The sequence below is a fragment of the Oncorhynchus gorbuscha genome, linkage group LG09 (genome assembly GCF_021184085.1).
Source record: "Oncorhynchus gorbuscha isolate QuinsamMale2020 ecotype Even-year linkage group LG09, OgorEven_v1.0, whole genome shotgun sequence".
In the NCBI taxonomy this organism is placed as follows: Eukaryota; Metazoa; Chordata; class Actinopteri; order Salmoniformes; family Salmonidae; genus Oncorhynchus; species Oncorhynchus gorbuscha.
Window position 1 is genome coordinate 76,689,978 of NC_060181.1, and position 18,600 is coordinate 76,708,577.

General features: G+C 44.3%; 1 protein-coding gene across 5 annotated transcripts in view; it reads left to right on the forward strand.

The window, feature by feature from the left end:
• LOC124044090 (zinc finger MYM-type protein 2-like) overlaps nucleotides 1-17,887 on the forward strand; it is a 45,663-nt gene extending 27,776 nt beyond the window's left edge. For 4 of the 5 annotated variants that reach the window (XM_046363505.1, XM_046363509.1, XM_046363506.1 and 1 more), the window contains 14 exons: nucleotides 4,751-4,923; nucleotides 5,024-5,189; nucleotides 5,273-5,307; nucleotides 5,437-5,569; nucleotides 5,688-5,809; nucleotides 6,073-6,229; nucleotides 6,654-6,791; nucleotides 8,854-8,954; nucleotides 9,323-9,485; nucleotides 9,598-9,752; nucleotides 14,444-14,558; nucleotides 14,900-15,145; nucleotides 15,295-15,433; nucleotides 15,910-17,887. In XM_046363505.1, coding sequence (XP_046219461.1) covers nucleotides 4,751-4,923; nucleotides 5,024-5,189; nucleotides 5,273-5,307; nucleotides 5,437-5,569; nucleotides 5,688-5,809; nucleotides 6,073-6,229; nucleotides 6,654-6,791; nucleotides 8,854-8,954; nucleotides 9,323-9,485; nucleotides 9,598-9,752; nucleotides 14,444-14,558; nucleotides 14,900-15,145; nucleotides 15,295-15,433; nucleotides 15,910-16,114 — 2,048 coding nt within the window. In that variant the 3' untranslated portion in view covers nucleotides 16,115-17,887. The remainder of the gene's footprint in view (nucleotides 1-4,750; nucleotides 4,924-5,023; nucleotides 5,190-5,272; nucleotides 5,308-5,436; nucleotides 5,570-5,687; nucleotides 5,810-6,072; nucleotides 6,230-6,653; nucleotides 6,792-8,853; nucleotides 8,955-9,322; nucleotides 9,486-9,597; nucleotides 9,753-14,443; nucleotides 14,559-14,899; nucleotides 15,146-15,294; nucleotides 15,434-15,909) is intronic. The other variant, XM_046363508.1, reaches the window with a different exon arrangement.
• Nucleotides 17,888-18,600: the final 713 nt, after the last annotated feature.

Genomic DNA, 18,600 nt, shown 5'->3' on the forward strand with positions numbered 1-18,600 from the left:
GCCTCGCGTTTTTTGTTTTTTTACGTGTTATTTCTTACATTAGTACCCCAGGTCATCTTAGGTTTCATTACATACAGTCGAGAAGAACTACTGAATATAAGATCAGCGTCAACTCACCATCAGTACGACCAAGAATATGTTTTCCGCAACGCGGATCCTGTGTTCTGCCTTACAAACAGGACAACGGAATGGATCGCATGCAGCGACCCAAGAAAACGACTCCGAAAAAGAGGGAAACGTAGCGGTCTTCTGGTCAGACTCAGAACAAGGGCACATCGCGCACCACTCCCCAGCATTCTTCTTGCCAATGTCCAGTCTCTTGACAACAAGATTGACGAAATCCGAGCAAGGGTAGCATTCCAGAGGGACATCAGAGACTGCAACGTTCTCTGCTTCACGGAAACATGGCTCACTGGGAAGACGCTATCCGATGCGGTGCAGCCAACGGGTTTCTCCACGCACCGCGCCGACAGGAACAATCATCTTTCTGGTAAGAAGAGTGGCGGGGGCGTATGCCTTATGACTAATGAGACATGGTGTGATGAAGGAAACATACAGGAACTCAAATCCTTCTGTTCACCTGATTTAGAATTCCTCACAATCAAATGTAGACCGCATTATCTTCCAAGAGAATTCTCTTCGATTATAATCACAGCCGTATATATCCCCCCCCCAAGCAGACACATCGATGGCTCTGAACAAAATTTATTTAACTCTTTGCAAACTGGAAACCATTTATCCGGAGGCTGCATTCATTGTAGCTGGGGATTTTAACAAAGCTAATCTGAAAACAAGACTCCCTAAATTTTATCAGCATATCGATTGCGCAACCAGGGGTGGTAAAACCCTGGATCATTGTTACTCTAACTTCCGCGACGCATATAAGGCCCTGCCCCGCCCCCCTTTCGGAAAAGCTGACCACGACTCCATTTTGTTGATCCCTGCCTACAGGCAGAAATTAAAACAAGAGGCTCCCACGCTGAGGTCTGTCCAACGCTGGTCAGACCAAGCTGACTCCACACTCCAAGACTGCTTCCAGCACGTGGACTGGAATATGTTTCGTATTGCGTCAGACAACAACATTGACGAATACGCTGATTCGGTGTGCGAGTTCATTAGAACGTGCGTCGAAGATGTCGTTCTCATAGCAACGATAAAAACATTCCCTAACCAGAAACCGTGGATGGATGGCAGCATTCGCGTGAAACTGAAAGCGCGAACCACTGCTTTTAATCAGGGCAAGGTGTCTGGCAACATGACTGAATACAAACAGTGCAGCTATTCCCTCCGCAAGGCTATTAAACAAACTAAGCGTCAGTACAGAGACAAAGTGGAATCTCAATTCAACGGCTCAGACACAAGAGGCATGTGGCAGGGTCTACAGTCAATCACGGACTACAAGATGAAACCCAGCCCAGTCACGGACCAGGATGTCTTGCTCCCAGGCAGACTAAATAACTTTTTTGCCCGCTTCGAGGACAATACAGTGCCACTGACACGGCCTGCAACGAAAACATGCGGTCTCTCCTTCACTGCAGCCGAGGTGAGTAAGACATTTAAATGTGTTAACCCTCGCAAGGCTGCAGGCCCAGACGGCATCCCCAGCCGCGCCCTCAGAGCATGCGCAGACCAGCTGGCCGGTGTGTTTATGGACATATTCAATCAATCCCTATACCAGTCTGCTGTTCCCACATGCTTCAAGCACTCACTTCCGTCATCATGAAGTGCTTTGAGAGACTAGTCAAGGACCATATCACCTCCACCCTACCTGACACCCTAGACCCACTCCAATTTGCTTACCGCCCAAATAGGTCCACAGACGATGCAATCTCAACCACACTGCACACTGCTCTAACCCACCTGGACAAGAGGAATACGTATGTGAGAATGCTGTTCATCGACTACAGCTCGGCATTCAACACCATAGTACCCTCCAAGCTCGTCATCAAGCTCGAGACCCTGGGTCTCGACCCCGTCCTGTGCAACTGGGTACTGGACTTCCTGACGGGCCGCCCCCAGGTGGTGAGGGTAGGCAACAACATCTCCTCCCCGCTGATCCTCAACACGGGGGCCCCACAAGGGTGCGTTCTGAGCCCTCTCAAGTACTCCCTGTTCACCCACGACTGCGTGGCCATGCACGCCTCCAACTCAATCATCAAGTTTGCGGACGACACAACAGTGGTAGGCTTGATTACCAACAACGACGAGACGGCCTACAGGGAGGAGGTGAGGGTCCTCGGAGTGTGGTGTCAGGAAAATAACCTCACGCTCAACGTCAACAAAACTAAGGAGATGATTGTGGACTTCAGGAAACAGCAGAGGGAACACCCCCCTATCCACATCGATGGAACAGTAGTGGAGAGGGTAGCAAGTTTTAAGTTCCTCGGTATACACATCCCAGACAAACTGAATTGGTCCACTCACACTGACAGCGTCGTGAAGAAGGCGCAGCAGCGCCTCTTCAACCTCAGGAGGCTGAAGAAATTCGGCTTGTCACTAAAAGCACTCACAAACTTCTACAGATGCACAATCGAGAGCATCCTGGCGGGCTGTATCACCGCCTGGTACGGCAACTGCTCCGCCCTCAACCGTAAGGCTCTCCAGAGGGTAGTAAGGTCTGCACAACGCATCACCGGGGGCAAACTACCTGCCCTCCAGGACACCTACACCACCCGATGTTACAGGAAGGCCATAAAGATCATCAAGGACATCAACCACCCGAACCACTGCCTGTTCACCCCGCTATCATCCAGAAGGCGAGGTCAGTACAGGTGCATCAAAGCTGGGACCGAGAGACTGAAAAACAGCTTCTATCTCAAGGCCATCAGACTGTTAAACAGCCACCACTAACATTGAGTGGCTGCTGCCAACACACTGTCATTGACACTGACCCAACTCCAGCCACTTTATGATGGGAATTGATGGGAAATTATGTAAATATATCACTAGCCACTTTAAACAATGCTACCTTATATAATGTACTTACCCTACATTATTCATCTCATATGCATACGTATATACTGTACTCTACATCATCGACTGCATCCTTATGTAATACATGTATCACTAGCCACTTTAACTATGCCACTTTGTTTACTTGTCTACATACTCATCTCATATGTATATACTGTACTCGATACCATCTACTGTATGCTGCTCTGTACCATCACTCATTCATATATCCTTATGTACATATTCTTTATCCCCTTACACTGTGTATAAGACAGTAGTTTTGGAATTGTTAGTTAGATTACTTGTTGGTTATCACTGCATTGTCGGAACTAGAAGCACAAGCATTTCGCTACACTCGCATTAACATCTGCTAACCATGTGTATGTGACAAATAAAATTTGATTTGATTCTGTCCTAACAATGGCAGTCGTCCCAAAGGCGGGAAGGCAAGCGACAAGATTAGGTCCAAAATTAGAGCATAGAAACTCATTGGGCTTATTTTGGAAAGATTTTAGCGAGAGTGAAACATCTCGCTTTGCCTCTTCCTTTAGTTTACACAAACACACCAAGCCCTTCCCCCTGCCACTCACATCAACAAAGATGAGCGATCACTTCTTCCTCTCTGACAAACGGTTTCAACTCGCTATTTGAGTTTTTGGTCCAACAGAATCGGTCATATGGAGACTGAAACACATTGAGACATTATTTTACTGTAATAGAGGAGAAGTTAACCTTTCTAATGATTCAAATTGAGCGCAGAGCAGACACTACTAAAACGGGAGTATCAATGAACATTGACTCTGGAAAAGGAATGTTAAGGTTGTCGCGCATGGCATTGTGGTACCAAGTACTGCTAGTAGCATTTTAGCCGAAGACTGTTATACTAGCTGTCTAGTCTGTGTTTCACAAATTTGCAATAAGCATAAAGCACAATCATATGTAGAATTGTCACTCATTCTCATTCTGAGAAATAAGGCAGGCCACTTGATTTCAACATCTGAACAAAGTGGACATGCTTACAGTTGGAGACGAACAGAAGGGTGTGTTCATAACCTTTCAACTGTACTACCCTGTTAGCTAGCAAACATATCCAAGTTGGCTAAACTTGAAATATAAAGATTAGATGGCTACTCACTAGCATGCGAACTTGTGCTTGAGAGATTGTTTGAGATCTGGGTTAATTTTCTATAGCTTAATGCCTGCCAGAAGTGAATGTGCATTATGCATGGTTCTGGTTAAATTTGTAATAAAAATGGTATTTTAATGGACAGACTTGAAAGCCAGATCAGTGATTATTGCAAAAAAGCAGGTTGATCTATTTTGATAAAATAATTACATTATTAGTAAAAATCTGTCGTTCTGCAGGCAGTTAACCCACTGTTCCTAGGCCGTCATTGAAAATAAGAATTTGTTCTTAACTGACTTGCCTAGTTAAATAAAAAATGAGTGGGTCTTATGGTTGTGGAAGACTTATATTCAGCCTAGATATAACTTCACAAGACCTGAATTCATTAGATTATTGCTGACTGTTTTTAATGCAGTGGATTTGACCTTTAATTGTACAACAAAGCTTATTTAGAGAATCTTTTTCTTTTATATGTGTGTGTGTGTATATATATATATATATATATATCGTGAATTTTCCAGAAGTTAGAAAAAAATCAAAGAGAAGTTATTTTTAGGCCATATTGCCCAGCCCTACTTTACCCAGACAACACATGAGTGTATACAATATGTTTGTCCCTTGATCATTGACATCGTATAACCTGTAAACGTTGTTGTCCCTATTTCCTCTCAGGTTGTAAGCTGCTGTTCAAGCAGGACTTTGCCAAGCGGCTGGGTCTGAAGTGTGTGACCTGTAACTACTGCAGTCAGCTGTGTAAGAGAGGAGTGACCAGGCAGTTGGCTGGGGTGTCCAGGGACTTCTGCAGTGAAACCTGCGCCAAGAAGTTCCACGAGTGGTACTACAAGGTCAGAGCGCGTACCTAAATCGGTCTCACTATGAAAAATCATATTTCTCAAAATTGTGCATCCAGGATGTGATTTGTGTGTTTCCTGTTATGTCCACCAGGCGGCGCGCTGTGACTGCTGTAAGGTACAAGGGAACCTGACTGAGTCGGTGCAGTGGAGAGCAGAGATGAAGCACTTCTGTGACCAGCAGTGTCTCCTCCGCTTTTACTGCCAGCAGAACGAACCAAACCTGGCAACGCAGAAGGGCCCAGAGAACACCAGACTTGGTACTAATTTGTGTGCATTTAGACTTTTTGAAAACAAGTGCATCTGTGTGGTTGACTTACTGAACCATGTTTTCTATTGACAGGATTTGGAATACAAACTGAGGCAACCAACATTGCGGTGAGGAAAAAGTACTTAATGTTACAACCCTATAATCGTTACAGCACAGCTGACTGTGAGGTAAGGAATATCATTGTCCTTCTTTAACAAGTATCATCTGTTATCCTTGTATCATCTGTTATCTCCTAGATGTTGAGTCAGCCGTACGCCGGTGGAGGGATCCTAAAGGATGTGAAGAATAAAGCTGTACTCTGCAAGCCTCTCACTATGACCAAGGCCACCTACTGCAAACCACATATGCAGAGCAAGCTCCTACAGACAGGTAGACACCTCAATATTACTGTTTGGGAAATTGAAGGTCAAACTGTGCGGCACATTATGTCTCTCACGAAGTAGTATGTCCATGGTTTGACCTTTTTAATCTGTGTGTCTGTCTCCAGATGAGGATGACTGGGTGAAGAGGGAGTACATTCCTGTGCCCATCCCTGTACCTGTGTTCATCCCAGTCCCCATGAACCTCTACGCCCAGATCACACCCATTCCCATCACACTACCTGTCCCGGTAAGAAACACCCTGGGCTCCATGGAACCAATGGAATAGTCCCAAAAGTACAAATCCGGAATAATTTTACACAGAAGTGTGTCCGATGATTAGAACTCTATTGCTGTTCACATCTTGAAACTCTGTGATTTGGTATTTTGTGAATATGAGGACAACCATGGATAAGGTGGAGTGGATATTTACTCTCGAATGAGTCTTTCCAGTATTTAACACAAAACAGTCTCTAACCAGCCAGTGGTCCCTGTCTCTCCCTCCTACCCCAGGTTCCAGTGCCAGTGTTCCTGCCCACCACACTGCAGGGCACAGAGCAGATTGTCCAGACCATCAACAAGCTGAAGGCCAAAGTCCCCACTGACCCCCATATGGCTGAGATGATTGCAGAGGACCAGAAGCCAGGTACACACACAGAAAGAAAGCCAGGTACCGACTTAATATATTCCATTTAGCAAACTCTGCGACTTAGAATAATGCGTGAACACATTTTGCTTATGGGTGGTCCCAGGAATCAAATCAACTACCCTGGCGTTACAAGCACTATGCTCTACCAACTGAGCTACAAAGGACTTCACATCCACAGTTCCAAAAGTGCAAACTCAAAACTAAATCAAGCGTGACTCAAATACTTTTAAGCGTGTCCAATGATTAGAACTCTATTGCTGTTCACATCCTGAAACTCTGTGATTGGTATTTTGTTATATGAGGACATGAAACAAACCATGGCGCTTCTTTATCCATGGCTACCGGTATGCATCTTTGTCTAGCTGACTGGGATGCACTTCTCTGCCTCATCACTGCAAGCTGCCACAGATGAAATGTTGATTGTTGTGTTGTGTGACTGTTTCAGATGTGAAGGTGAAGAGGGAGCGAGGAGAAGGAGAGGCCAGGTCCAGCAGCAGCAGCTCCAGTAAGAGCAGCTCTGAATCGGAGGCTGAGGAGGAGAAGTATGAACCAGATCTGGACCTGGAGAACGACTTTCCTCAAGGTACGACTACTGAGCAGCATTTGACCACCCTGACACTATGAGACACTTTCTAGTCCTATCCTCTATTGTGGAAAATGATATTATTTGACTGCTCTCTGTCTCTCAGTACAGTGGAGAGGTGCTAAACAATATCACCATGTGACATGGGTGTTTAAAAAAAAAATATTATGGCATATCAGACGAAGGGATTTATTTAGGTGTATTTATAATCAGAAGTGCATTCAGAAGGCCAGGTGTAGAATTACATTAAAATACCTAGATAATACAATAATAATATAATAAACAACCTTGCTAATACATGAATACAATGAATAATCTAGCTAATACAGGAGTACAATAATAATACAATACAGGAATACAATAAAGAACCTAGCTAATACAGGACTAGAATAAATAACCTAGCTAATACAGGACTAGAATGAATAACCTAGCTAATACAGGAATACAATAAAGAACCTAGCTAATACAGGACAACAATAATACAATAAGAAACCTAGCTAATACAGGAATACAATAAAGAACCGAGCTAATACAGGAATACAATAACGAACCTAGCTAATACAGGAATACAATAATAATACAAGAAATAATCTAGCTAATACAGGAATACAATAAATAATCTAGCTAATACAGGACTACAAGGACTAGAAATAATACAGGAATACAAGAAGAACCTAGCTAATACAGGAATACAATGAAGAATAGCTAATACAGGAATACAATGAAGAATAAATACAGGAATACAATGAAGAACCTAGCTAATACAGGAATACAATGAAGAACCTAGCTAATACAGGAATACAATGAAGAACCTAGCTAATACAGGAATACAATGAAGAACCTAGCTAATACAGGAATACAATGAAGAACCTAGCTAATACAGGAATACAATGAAGAACCTAGCTAATACAGGAATACAATGAAGAACCTAGCTAATACAGGAATACAATGAAGAATAGCTAATACAGGAATACAATGAAGAACCTAGCTAATACAGGAATACAATGAAGAATACAATACAGGAATAATGAAGAACCTAGCTAATACAGGAATACAATGAAGAATAATACAGGAATACAATGAAGAACCTAGCTAATACAGGAATACAATACAATAACCTAGCTAATACAGGAATACAAGGAACCTACTAATACAGGAATACAATACAGGAATACAATAAGAACCTAGCTAATACAGGAATAACCTAGCAAATACAGGAATACAATAATACAATAAGGAACCTAGCAAATACAGGAATACAATAAAGAACCTAGCTAATACAGGAATACAATACAGGACTACAATAATACAATAAATAATCCAGCTAATACAGGACTACAATAATACAATAAGGAACCTAGCTAATACAGGAATACAATAAAGAACCTAGCTAATACAGGAATACAATAATAATACAATAGAGAACCTAGCTAATACAGGAATACAATAAAGAACCTAGCTAATACAGGAATACAATAATAATACAATAGAGAAGCTAGCTAATACAGGAATACAATAAAAAAAAACAGGAATACAATAATAATAATATAGCTAATACAGGAATACAATAATAATACAGGAATACAATAAAGAACCTAGCTGATACAGGAATACAATAATACAATAAAGACCCTAGCTAATACAGGAAGACAATAATAATGCAATAGAGTACCTAGCTAATACAGGAATACAATAAAAAAAACTACGTAATATAGGAATACAATAATAATACAACTAAGAACCTGGCTAACTGAGCCCGTGACCAGCAGCTCTGGACTACGTGTTCATTAGAGAGAAGGTAGTTATGTAGCAACAGCTGTTTGATGATTAAATTCACCCGCACCCCTTCTGTTAAAGGCCATTGCTAATTCACTCATTCACCTCCCTCTCCATCTGTCTGGCTTGCTTTGGCACAGCACAGTTCAGTCCAGATTGGTTCAGCTCAGTCCGGCTCACTTTAGCTCTGCCTACCTCTGTCGAACTCCAGTCTGGTGGGCTTTGAATTGGCTCATCCCTTACCTGTGTCCGTTTGTCCTGTCTGTCTGTCCTGTTTTATCCCCAGACCCTTTTCCTACACTCGAGAGCCTGGACGTGGATATGGGGTTCACCCTGCCCCCTCTCCTGGCTGAGGAGAAGGATGAGGTATCCAGAGCCAGGAGACAGGTACACTACTCTAACCACCCTGACCCCTTTCATCTACCTAACCTTTCATTTCGCTCCAGTTGGAAGCAGAAGTGTGCCCAACGATTAGAACTCTATTGCTGTTCACAACCTGCCCAGGGACTGCAGTTGAAAATGAGCCGGCTGGCTAAAACCGGCACTTTTACTGAAATGTTGATTCATGTCCACTGTCCTTGTAAAAATAAACTCTGTGATTGTTATTTTTCACATGAGAACATGAAATAATAAACCATGAATGATGTTCTTATGAAGATAAACATATCAAATGTTGGAGTGGATAAGATCTCCCACACGAAGGCTTCCACCGAGACATTATTAGTCTCATTCATAGGGCTGTGGGCTTGTTTCAGGGACATAAGAGGCGAGCTGTAGAGGAAGACCCCTCTCCCCCTATGACAGAGAGGCGCTCACTACCCCTGAGGTCTCACTACGGCGTCAACGCCTGGAAACGGTGGGCGCTGACCTCGACTGACCAATCAGGTGACGCTAAAGGGAAAGACAGCCTCAAGCAGGGTGAGTAAGCCCACAGAAACTATTATCGTATAGCACTTGGAACCACTGGACATTCTGTATGAAAGGTGCTATATAATTAAATTGGTAAGAGATTATAATTGTTTGTCCTCAGAATCTCCACCGGCCCGGTCGAAGAGTAACCTGCTCTCTCTAAAAGCGTCAGAGCTCAGCCTGGCCTTGTCCCGATTCGTCCGCGATGTACGGCGGCCCAACGGAGAGCGCTACGCCCCTGACAGCATCCTCTACCTCTGCCTGGGCATCCAGCAGGTCAGTCACCTCCCTGTTTAGTTTCCTCTACTCGGTCACCTTCTGTAGCCTGGTTCCATTTCAGTTTTCAGCCCTTTGCTCCTCCCCCATCAGACAGTGTTCAAAGATCTGACAGATATTACTCACAGATACTACTATACATTTTATTTATTTTTTCTTCTCCACCTTTATTTAACCAGCTAGGCAAGTTGAGAACAAGTTCTCATTTACAACTGCGACCTGGCCAAGATAAAGCAAAGCAGTTCGACACGTATAACAACAGAGTTACACTTGGAGTAAAACAAACATACAGTCAATAATACAGTAGAAAAATAAGTCTATGTACAATGTGAGCAAATGAGGTGAGATAAGGGAGGTAGAGGCAATAAATAGGCCATGGTGGCGAAGTAAATACAATATAGCAATTAAAACACTGGAATGGTAGATTTGACAGTAGATGAGTGTGCAAAGTAGAAATACTGGGGTGCAAAGGAGGAAAATAAATAAATACAGTAGGGGAAGAGGTAGTTGTTTGGGCTATTTATAGATGGGCTATGTACAGGTGCAGTGATCTGTGAGCTGCTCTGACAGCTGGTGCTTAAAGCTAGTGAGGGAGATAAGTGTTTCCAGTTTCAGAAATTTTTGTAGTTCGTTCCAGTCATTGGCAGAGAACTGTAAGGAGAGGCGACCAAAGGACGAATTGGCTTTGGGGGTGACAAGTGAGATATACCTGCTGGAACGCGTGCTACGGGTGGGTGCTGCTATGGTGACCAGCGAGCAGAGATAAGGCGGGACTTTAGCTAGCAGGGTCTTGTAGATGACCTGGAGCCAGTGGGTTTGGCGGCGAGTATGAAGCGAGGGCCAGCCAACGAGAGCGTACAGGTCGCAGTGGTGGGTAGTATATAGGGCTTTGGTGACAAAACGGATGGCACTGTGATAGACTGCATCCAATTTGTTGAGTAGGGTGTTGGAGGCTATTTTGTAAATGACATCGCCAAAGTCGAGGATCGGTAAGATGGTCAGTTTTACGAGGGTATGTTTGGCAGCATGAGTGAAGGATGCTTGATTGCGAAATAGGAAGCCAATTCTAGATTTAACTTTGGATTGGAGTTGTTTTATGTGAGTCTGGAAGGAGAGTTTACAGTCTAACCAGAACCGTCCAGAGTAGTGATGCTGGACGGGCGGGCAGGTGCAGGCAGTGATCGGTTGATGAGCATGCATTTAGTTTTACTTGTATTTAAGAGCAGTTGGAGGCCACGGAAGGAGAGTTGAATGGCATTGAAGCTCGTCTGGAGGGTTGTTAAGTGTCCAAAGAAGGGTCAGAAGTATACAGAATGGTGTCGTCTGCGTAGAGGTGGATCAGAGACTCACCAGCAGCAAGAGCGACATCATTGATACATACAGAGAAGAGAGTCGGCCCAAGAATTGAACCCTGTGGCATCCCCATCAGACACACTGAGCTCTGACTGATAAGTAGTTGGTGAACCAGGCGAGGCAATCATTTGAGAAACCAAGGCTGTTGAGTCTGCCGATGAGGATGTAGTGATTGACAGAGTCGAATGCCTTGGCCAGGTCAATGAATATGGCTGCACAGTATTGATTCTTATCGATGGCGGTTAAGATATCGTTTAGAACCTTGAGCGTGGCTGAGGTGCACCCATGACCAGCTCTGAAACCAGATTGCAAAGCAGAGAAGGTACGGTGGGATTCGAAATGGTCGGTGATCTGTTTGTTAATTTGGCTTTTGAAGACCTTAGAAAGGCAGGGTAGGATATATATATGTCTGTAGCAGTTTGGGTCAAGAGTGGCCCCCCCTTTGAAGAGGGGGATGACCGCAGCTGCTTTCCAATCTTTGGGAATCTCAGACAACACGAAAGAGAGGTTGAACAGGCTAGTAATAGGGGTTGCAACAATAGATAATTTTTAGAAAGAAAGGGTCCAGATTGTCTAACCTGGCTGATTTGTGGGGGTCCAGATTTTGCAGCTCTTTCAGAACATCAGCTAACTGGATTTGGGAGAAGGAGAAATGGGGAAGGCTTGGGCGAGTTGCTGTGGGGGGTGCAGTGCTGTTGACCGGGGTAGGGGTGGCCAAGTGGAAAGTGGCCAGCCGTAGAAAAATTATTGAAATTCTCAATTATAGTGGATTTATCGGTGGTGACAGTTTCCTATCCTCAGTGCAGTGGGTAGCTCCATGGACTTATTCTCCATGGACTTTACAATGTCCCAGAACTTTTTTGAGTTTGTGTTGCAGGAAGCAAATTTCTGCTTGAAAAGCTAGCCTTGGCTTTTCTAACTGCCTGTGTATATTGGTTTCTAACTTCCCTAAAAAGTTGCATTTCATGGGGGCTGTTCGATGCTAATGCAGAACGCCACAGGATGTTTTTGTGTTGGTTAAGGGCAGTCAGGTCTGGAGAGAACCAAGGGCTATATCTGTTCCTGGTTCTACATTTCTTGAATGGGGCATGCTTATTTAAGATGGTGAGGGAGGCTTTTTTATTTTTTTTTTTTTTTACCCCCCATTTTCTCCCCAATTTCGTGGTATCCAATTGTTTTTTAGTAGCTACTATCTTGTCTCAACGCTACAACACCCGTACGGGCTCGGGAGAGACGAAGGTTGAAAGTCTTGCATCTTCCGATACATAACCCAACCAAGCCGCACTGCTTCTTAACACAGCGCGCATCCAACCCGGAAGCCAGCCGCACCAATGTGTCGGAGGAAACACCGTGATATATAATATAATAATATAATAATAATATATGCCATTTAGCAGACGCTTTTATCCAAAGCGACTTACAGTCATGTGTGCATACATTCTACGTATGGGTGGTCCCGGGAATCGAACCCACTACCCTGGCGTTACAAGCGCCATGCTCTACCAACTGAGCTACAGAAGGACCGTGCACCTGGCAACCTTGGTTAGCGCACACTGTGCCCGGCCCGCCACAGGAGTCACTGGTGCGCGATGAAACAAAGATATCCCTACCGGCCAAACCCTCCCTAACCCGGATGACGCTAGGCCAATTCTGCGTCGCCCCACGGACCTCCCGGTCGCGGCCGGTTACGACAGAGCCTGGGCGTGATCCCAGAGTCTCTGGTGGCACAGCTAGCGCTGCATTACAGCGCCCTTCACCACTGCACCACCCGGGAGGCCCGCAAGGAAGGCATTTAAATAAAAAAAATAACCAGGCATACTGACGGGATGAGGTCGATATTAGATTAGAAAAGCCTGCTCGCTGAAGTGTTTCAAGGAGCGTTTGATTGTGATGAGTGGAGATCGTTTGACCGCTGACCCATTACGGATGCAGGCAATGAGGCAGTGATCACTGAGATCTTAGTTTAAAACATCAGTGTTGTATTTAGAGGGCAAGTTGGTTAGGATGAGGGTGCCTGTGTTTACGGCTTCGGGGTTGTACCTGGTAGGTTCATTGATAATTTGTGTGAGATTGAGGGCATCAAGCTTAGATTGTAGGATGGCCGGGGTGTTAAGCATGTCACAGTTTAGGTCACCTAGCAGCACGAGCTCTGAAGATAGATGGGGGGGAAATCAGTTCACATATGGTATCCAGAGCACAGCTGGGGGCAGAGGGTGGTCTATAGCAGGTGGCAATGGTGAGAGACTTGTTTTTAGAGATGTGTATTTTTAAAAGTAGAAGTTCAAATTGTTTGGGTATAGACCTGGATAGAAGGACAGAACTCTGCAGGCTATCTCTGCAGTAGATTGCAACACCGCCCCCTTTGGCCGTTCTATCTTGTCTGAAAGTGTTGTAGTTAGGGATGGAGATTTCAGAGTTTTTGGTGGTCTTCCCAAGCCAGGATTCAGACACGGCTAAGACATCCGGGTTGGCAGAGTGTGCTAAATCAGTGAATAAAACGAACTTAGGGAGGAGGCTTCTAATGTTAACATGCATGAAACCAAGGCTTTTACGGTTACAGAAGTCATCAAAAGAGAGCGCCTGGGGAATAGGAGTGGAGCTAGGCACTGCAGAGCCTGGACTCCCCACTACATCGCCAGAGTACGGCTAAAAGCTATGAGAATTGGATGTCTAGGACGTCCGGAACAAAGAGTAAAAGGAGCAGGTTTCTGGGGGCGATAAAATAGATTCTAGTTGTAGTGTACAGACAAAGGTATGGTTGGATGTGAATACAGTGGAGGTAAACCTAGGCATTGAGTGATGATGAAAGAGATATTGTCTCTTAATTCATATTCATTGACTGAATAGTTGCAAGGGATCAGAATGGCTCCAGGCCCCCCTATATCTCTCTCTCTCTCTGCAGTCATGAAAGGAGAGGGCTGTTGTAGCCACAGGCAGCGCAAGGTGTTTGTGACGAGATGCAGGGTTGGGACTGGGAGTCAGTCAGGCTGGCTGATGATGTCATAGTTTCATAGGGCTGCAGTTATGATTGATGGAAGAGGTCATGGTTCTGAATGATGCATTTACAGTGTAACCATGGCGATGTGGCATGCGGGTTCTCATTCTCATCAGACAAGCGTTATTTTGGAATTGACACCTCTATTTCTCACTACTCTCCTTTCATATTTTTTAAGACGTGTCCAATGATTAGAAATTTTGCTGTTCACATCCTGAAACATGGTGTTGACTATTTATAATATGAGGACACCATCTATATTCTTCACAATCTCATAACCAGGTCTAAGTTTGGCTTTCCACAAGATTTTCCCTTAGTCCAGTTATTCTCTGTTTGTCTGTAGCATCTGCAGGCCAAAGGCAGGAAAGATGAACTGTTCAGTGACCCGTGTTTCGAGCCGTTTGGAGAGGAGCTCAACAAGGTCCTCAAAGACTGGCAGCCCAGCGTGATGCCAGATGGTAAATAAATACACTTACACTTTATCACTGCTCAAGCACACACTCTATCTATGCTCTTTACGGTAAGGTTTTAGACCTGGAAGTGTTTGTTTTTAACTGCAACTCCGTAGTAGACCTACCCGCAGTGTCCAATGATTAGAACTATTTTTGCTGTTCACATTCTGAAACAATAGTGATTGCACTATATTTATGATATGAGGACACTGTAGACATGATCTGTCTAAAACCACATTAATTTGTAACAGTTTTTGTGTGGATCAGTGTTTGTGTTAATGTTATGTCCAGAGGGACTGTATTATGATCAGTGTTGTTAACAGTTATCGTTCTGTCTATACCCCCAGGCGCTCGGTGGGGCTGTGTGGAGGAGCAGTGCCTGTGGAGCTGTAAGCTGCTGGGGGAGCAGAGTCCTGCAGCATTGCTGCGCTCCCTGGTCTATCTCAACACCAAGTACTTTGGCCTGCGCACCGTGGAGCAGCATCTGTGCCTTTCCTTTAGTAACGTCTACGGGCCAGACCACACAGACCCAGCCACACAGGAAACCACTGTCTGCATCCGAGTCCCCTCCATCTCCTCACAGGACCACCCCTGTGAGTCTGACCACTAAGACACACTTACACACACACACTGTTGTGGTCAAGTGCATCTTTTTATCAGCATTTCTTTAGATGTGCCTATTTTTGTGCCAGGGCTCCTGTCATGTTGTTAATCCTCCCTGTCTGTTTGTGTCTGTGAGTAGTACAAACAGGGTCCAGGAAGAGGAAACGTAAAGAGGACAGTGACCCGGCCTACGAGCCAGATGACGGCTCAGGAAGCTCCAGCCACTGTCCAGTCAAGAAGCACGAGGGCAGACTCTACGAGCTCTACCGTTCCAAGTGGTGTGTCCCTTTTCTTTTCTATGACCTCGACTTTCTGAAGTGGTCAATTTACCTTATTACATTGTGGTCATTTATGTGTTGAATGTCAGGGACCACTGCACAGCAAATATGCAGGTTAGTGTTTTTCGTCAGGAATCTTGTTCTGGAGGCAGGTCTGCAGAGTGGTCACTAACTGGTACAGCCACAAAGTCATAAAATCTGAATTTAAACCTAACCTTAACCACACTGCTAATCCTAACCTTAAATTAACTTAGACTTAAATTAAGACCAAAAAGCTAATTTTTGTTTATATGAATTTTTACAATGTAGCCAATTTTGAGTTTGCAGCTGGCCCATCTAGTGGAAATCGCTCAGTTCTGCCTCTTGGACAAGCTTCATCCCAATCAACGTCAATCTGCAACAAATGTATTGGCCCAAATGTAGCTCCGTAGCTATAATTTCATTTGTGGTTAATGTGGTCATTCCTCTCTCTGCAGCCCGGGGTTGTTGAGGCAGCGAATGGATGTGTTCTATGTGCAGCCAGAGGCATCGGGCTGCAGCAGTGACAGTGACAGCTCCCTGTGGTTCTCCTCTACTCCTCTGGACCGCAGTGTCCTGGAGAGCATCCTCACCCCTCTCCTCCTGGTCAAAGACATCTACAGAGAGCGCCATCTAGAAGAGGAGGAGGGAGGTGGGGAATAGAGTCCACTCTTCCTCTCCATCTCAGAGAAGAGGAGGATTAGGGTCTTCTTTTCTTCCATCCAGTCCCATCCTCAACAACATTACAACTGGGTTGCTGCATTCTCTATCTTTTACACCATTACTCCACCATTACTCACTGATCTCAGGCCAGCTGTGAGTGTACAGTGGATGTCAGGTGAGAAGGAACTACACATCATAGAAATAGAATGTATAGAACGGGTGTACCCATTTAAGTTAATAATGGCTTAATTGGTGGGCTGGTGGTGTTAACCAGTCAAATTGTTAGGGTTAGAGATTTCAATCCCGTTCTATTCATTCTATTTCTATGCTGCACATGCCCAGAGCTGATCGGAGGAAAGCGTTTCCCTGAAGGGCCAAGGAAGGGGACTCGGTCTGCAAGTAGCTAGGGGTGATATTGGGAGTGTGTCGTGTGAAAAGCAAATTCCCCATGAACTGCTGCTCTTCCTTCCGTAGGGGAAGTCCATTCACGTGATGTAGCATTACTTACTAAGCCCAGATTGGGCTGCTATGCTGTGTAAATATTTCTGAAAGTTAAGTAGGGGATGGGAAGAGACAGATAGACATCCACCAGAATCCATCCCACTGAATCCTCCTCAGCTTTGAGCCCCAGAAGCCTTTTAAAGATAAGACATTTATTTATTGTGGTTGATTGATTGGTCTTGGTTCTATTGTATGTTTGTTCTTTGTACGCCGGGATGGGATGCGTGTTCCATTGTGATGCGTGTGCCATTTTTCTCTCCTCCGTTAAGAGTATTAATTAGTTGATTAATTAAACCTGCTGCAGCCTGGAGCTCTCCTGTGTCTCTGTCTTTCCCGTTTCTTTGTTCTGAGGGTGGAGGTAGAGGTGGCTGCGGGGGTATTGTCTGGGGCTTCAGAAGATCTGCAGGGTTTTGTCCAGAGGGGAGACAGCTTTTATCAAATTTACTTTTTGTAGCAGGTTTAAGGGAAATTATGCCGCCGGTTAGGAGAATCAACGTAGCAGGTTAGGAGAATTAGGTTAAGGTTATGAAAATGGTTAGGGTTAGCAAATTTGACAAAAGCTGTATCCCATCTACATGACAAAGTTGCCGGTACAAGTATGAAGGAGATGGTATACTGCCTAAAGACTACATATTTTGTCTGTTTTAATCCCAGTGTATTTTGTTTTGTCTCATTGAAGCTATTTGATGTTGATTATTTAGTTGTAAACGTAGCACTTGATAATGGGTGTTGTATTACTCCCAGCTAATGAGTTATATTCTGTTAACATGGCAACTGTTTGTGATGTAACTAGGGTGGACAGATCTCTTTCAGGATTAGCACATTATAGACATGCCTGGTGACGTTTTCCAAATTTACTCCCATCTCCAGGCATCCAAATTACACTAGAAAGCTCTGCATCTCCTTAACTTATTTATGTTTTTTATTACTGTTACCCTTTTACATTTTATTTGTATTATTTTCTATCAATAAATTACAAGCGAATACCTCGTTTTTACGTTGACTTCTGAATAGGATTTTGTTTTTTTCTTTGAATGGCACCTACCTTGCCTTCCATGTACTGTCTGTGGACTACGCTTCAAGGCTGGAGAATGTCTGGATGGAGCCTGTCAAGGAAAGGAGTCACAATTGGTTCTGTGACTAGCCGGCTGGCTCCAAAGCCTAATGTGAATGTGCCTGTGTGTACTGAAAGTGTGTGTAACTTCATGCCAGGTTCATTCAGTGTGTGGGCTGATCTGCCAAATTGATAAAAATAAATAATTTAATTTCTTAGATGTTTTACATTGCTTATATATCTCTTACGTGCACGGTTGTGAAGCTGTGTGATGTGTCCATGTGAGTGAGACCTCACTGGCTCTGTCTGTGGCGTTAACACAGGGGCCCTCACCTGTAGTGGGGGCAACTCGTTTCCTGGGTACCAAGGTGACAGGCAAACACAGGCTACTGACGAAGGCCCATTTCTGTTAGGTGGAAGACAGAAGTCATAAAGGGGTGTTGCATGTCGACAACTCTGGGGGTGTATCTCAATAGTCTAAAAGCAACACCTGAGGAGGAGCCAGTTAATGGAAGCCATGTTAGACTTTTGAGACTTGCTCAGGAGAAGAGGCGGGGGGATCACATGACAGGAAACGATGATGTAAAGTTATGAAAAGTTTCAAGTTCAGTAAGGACTTTCCATGAAAAGCTTGGTGTTCCATTCCTATTTTCTCACTGGATTGAAATGTTAACGTCTTGCCATACAGTATCATCTTGAGGATGACATTCTAGTAAATGATCCATTGTTAGATGTAAAGTGATTGGGGTCGACTCAGAATTGTCCATTGATATCTAAAACATGTTCTTATTCCTGTTCAGTGTTCATATTGTTTTGAAAAGTATTCTGAACAATGGTATTGAATATATGTTCCCAATGGGGGGCGCTATTGCCATGAGCGCACACATGTGCCATTGACCCATGCATAGAGGCCCGTATGGTGCCTAAACTC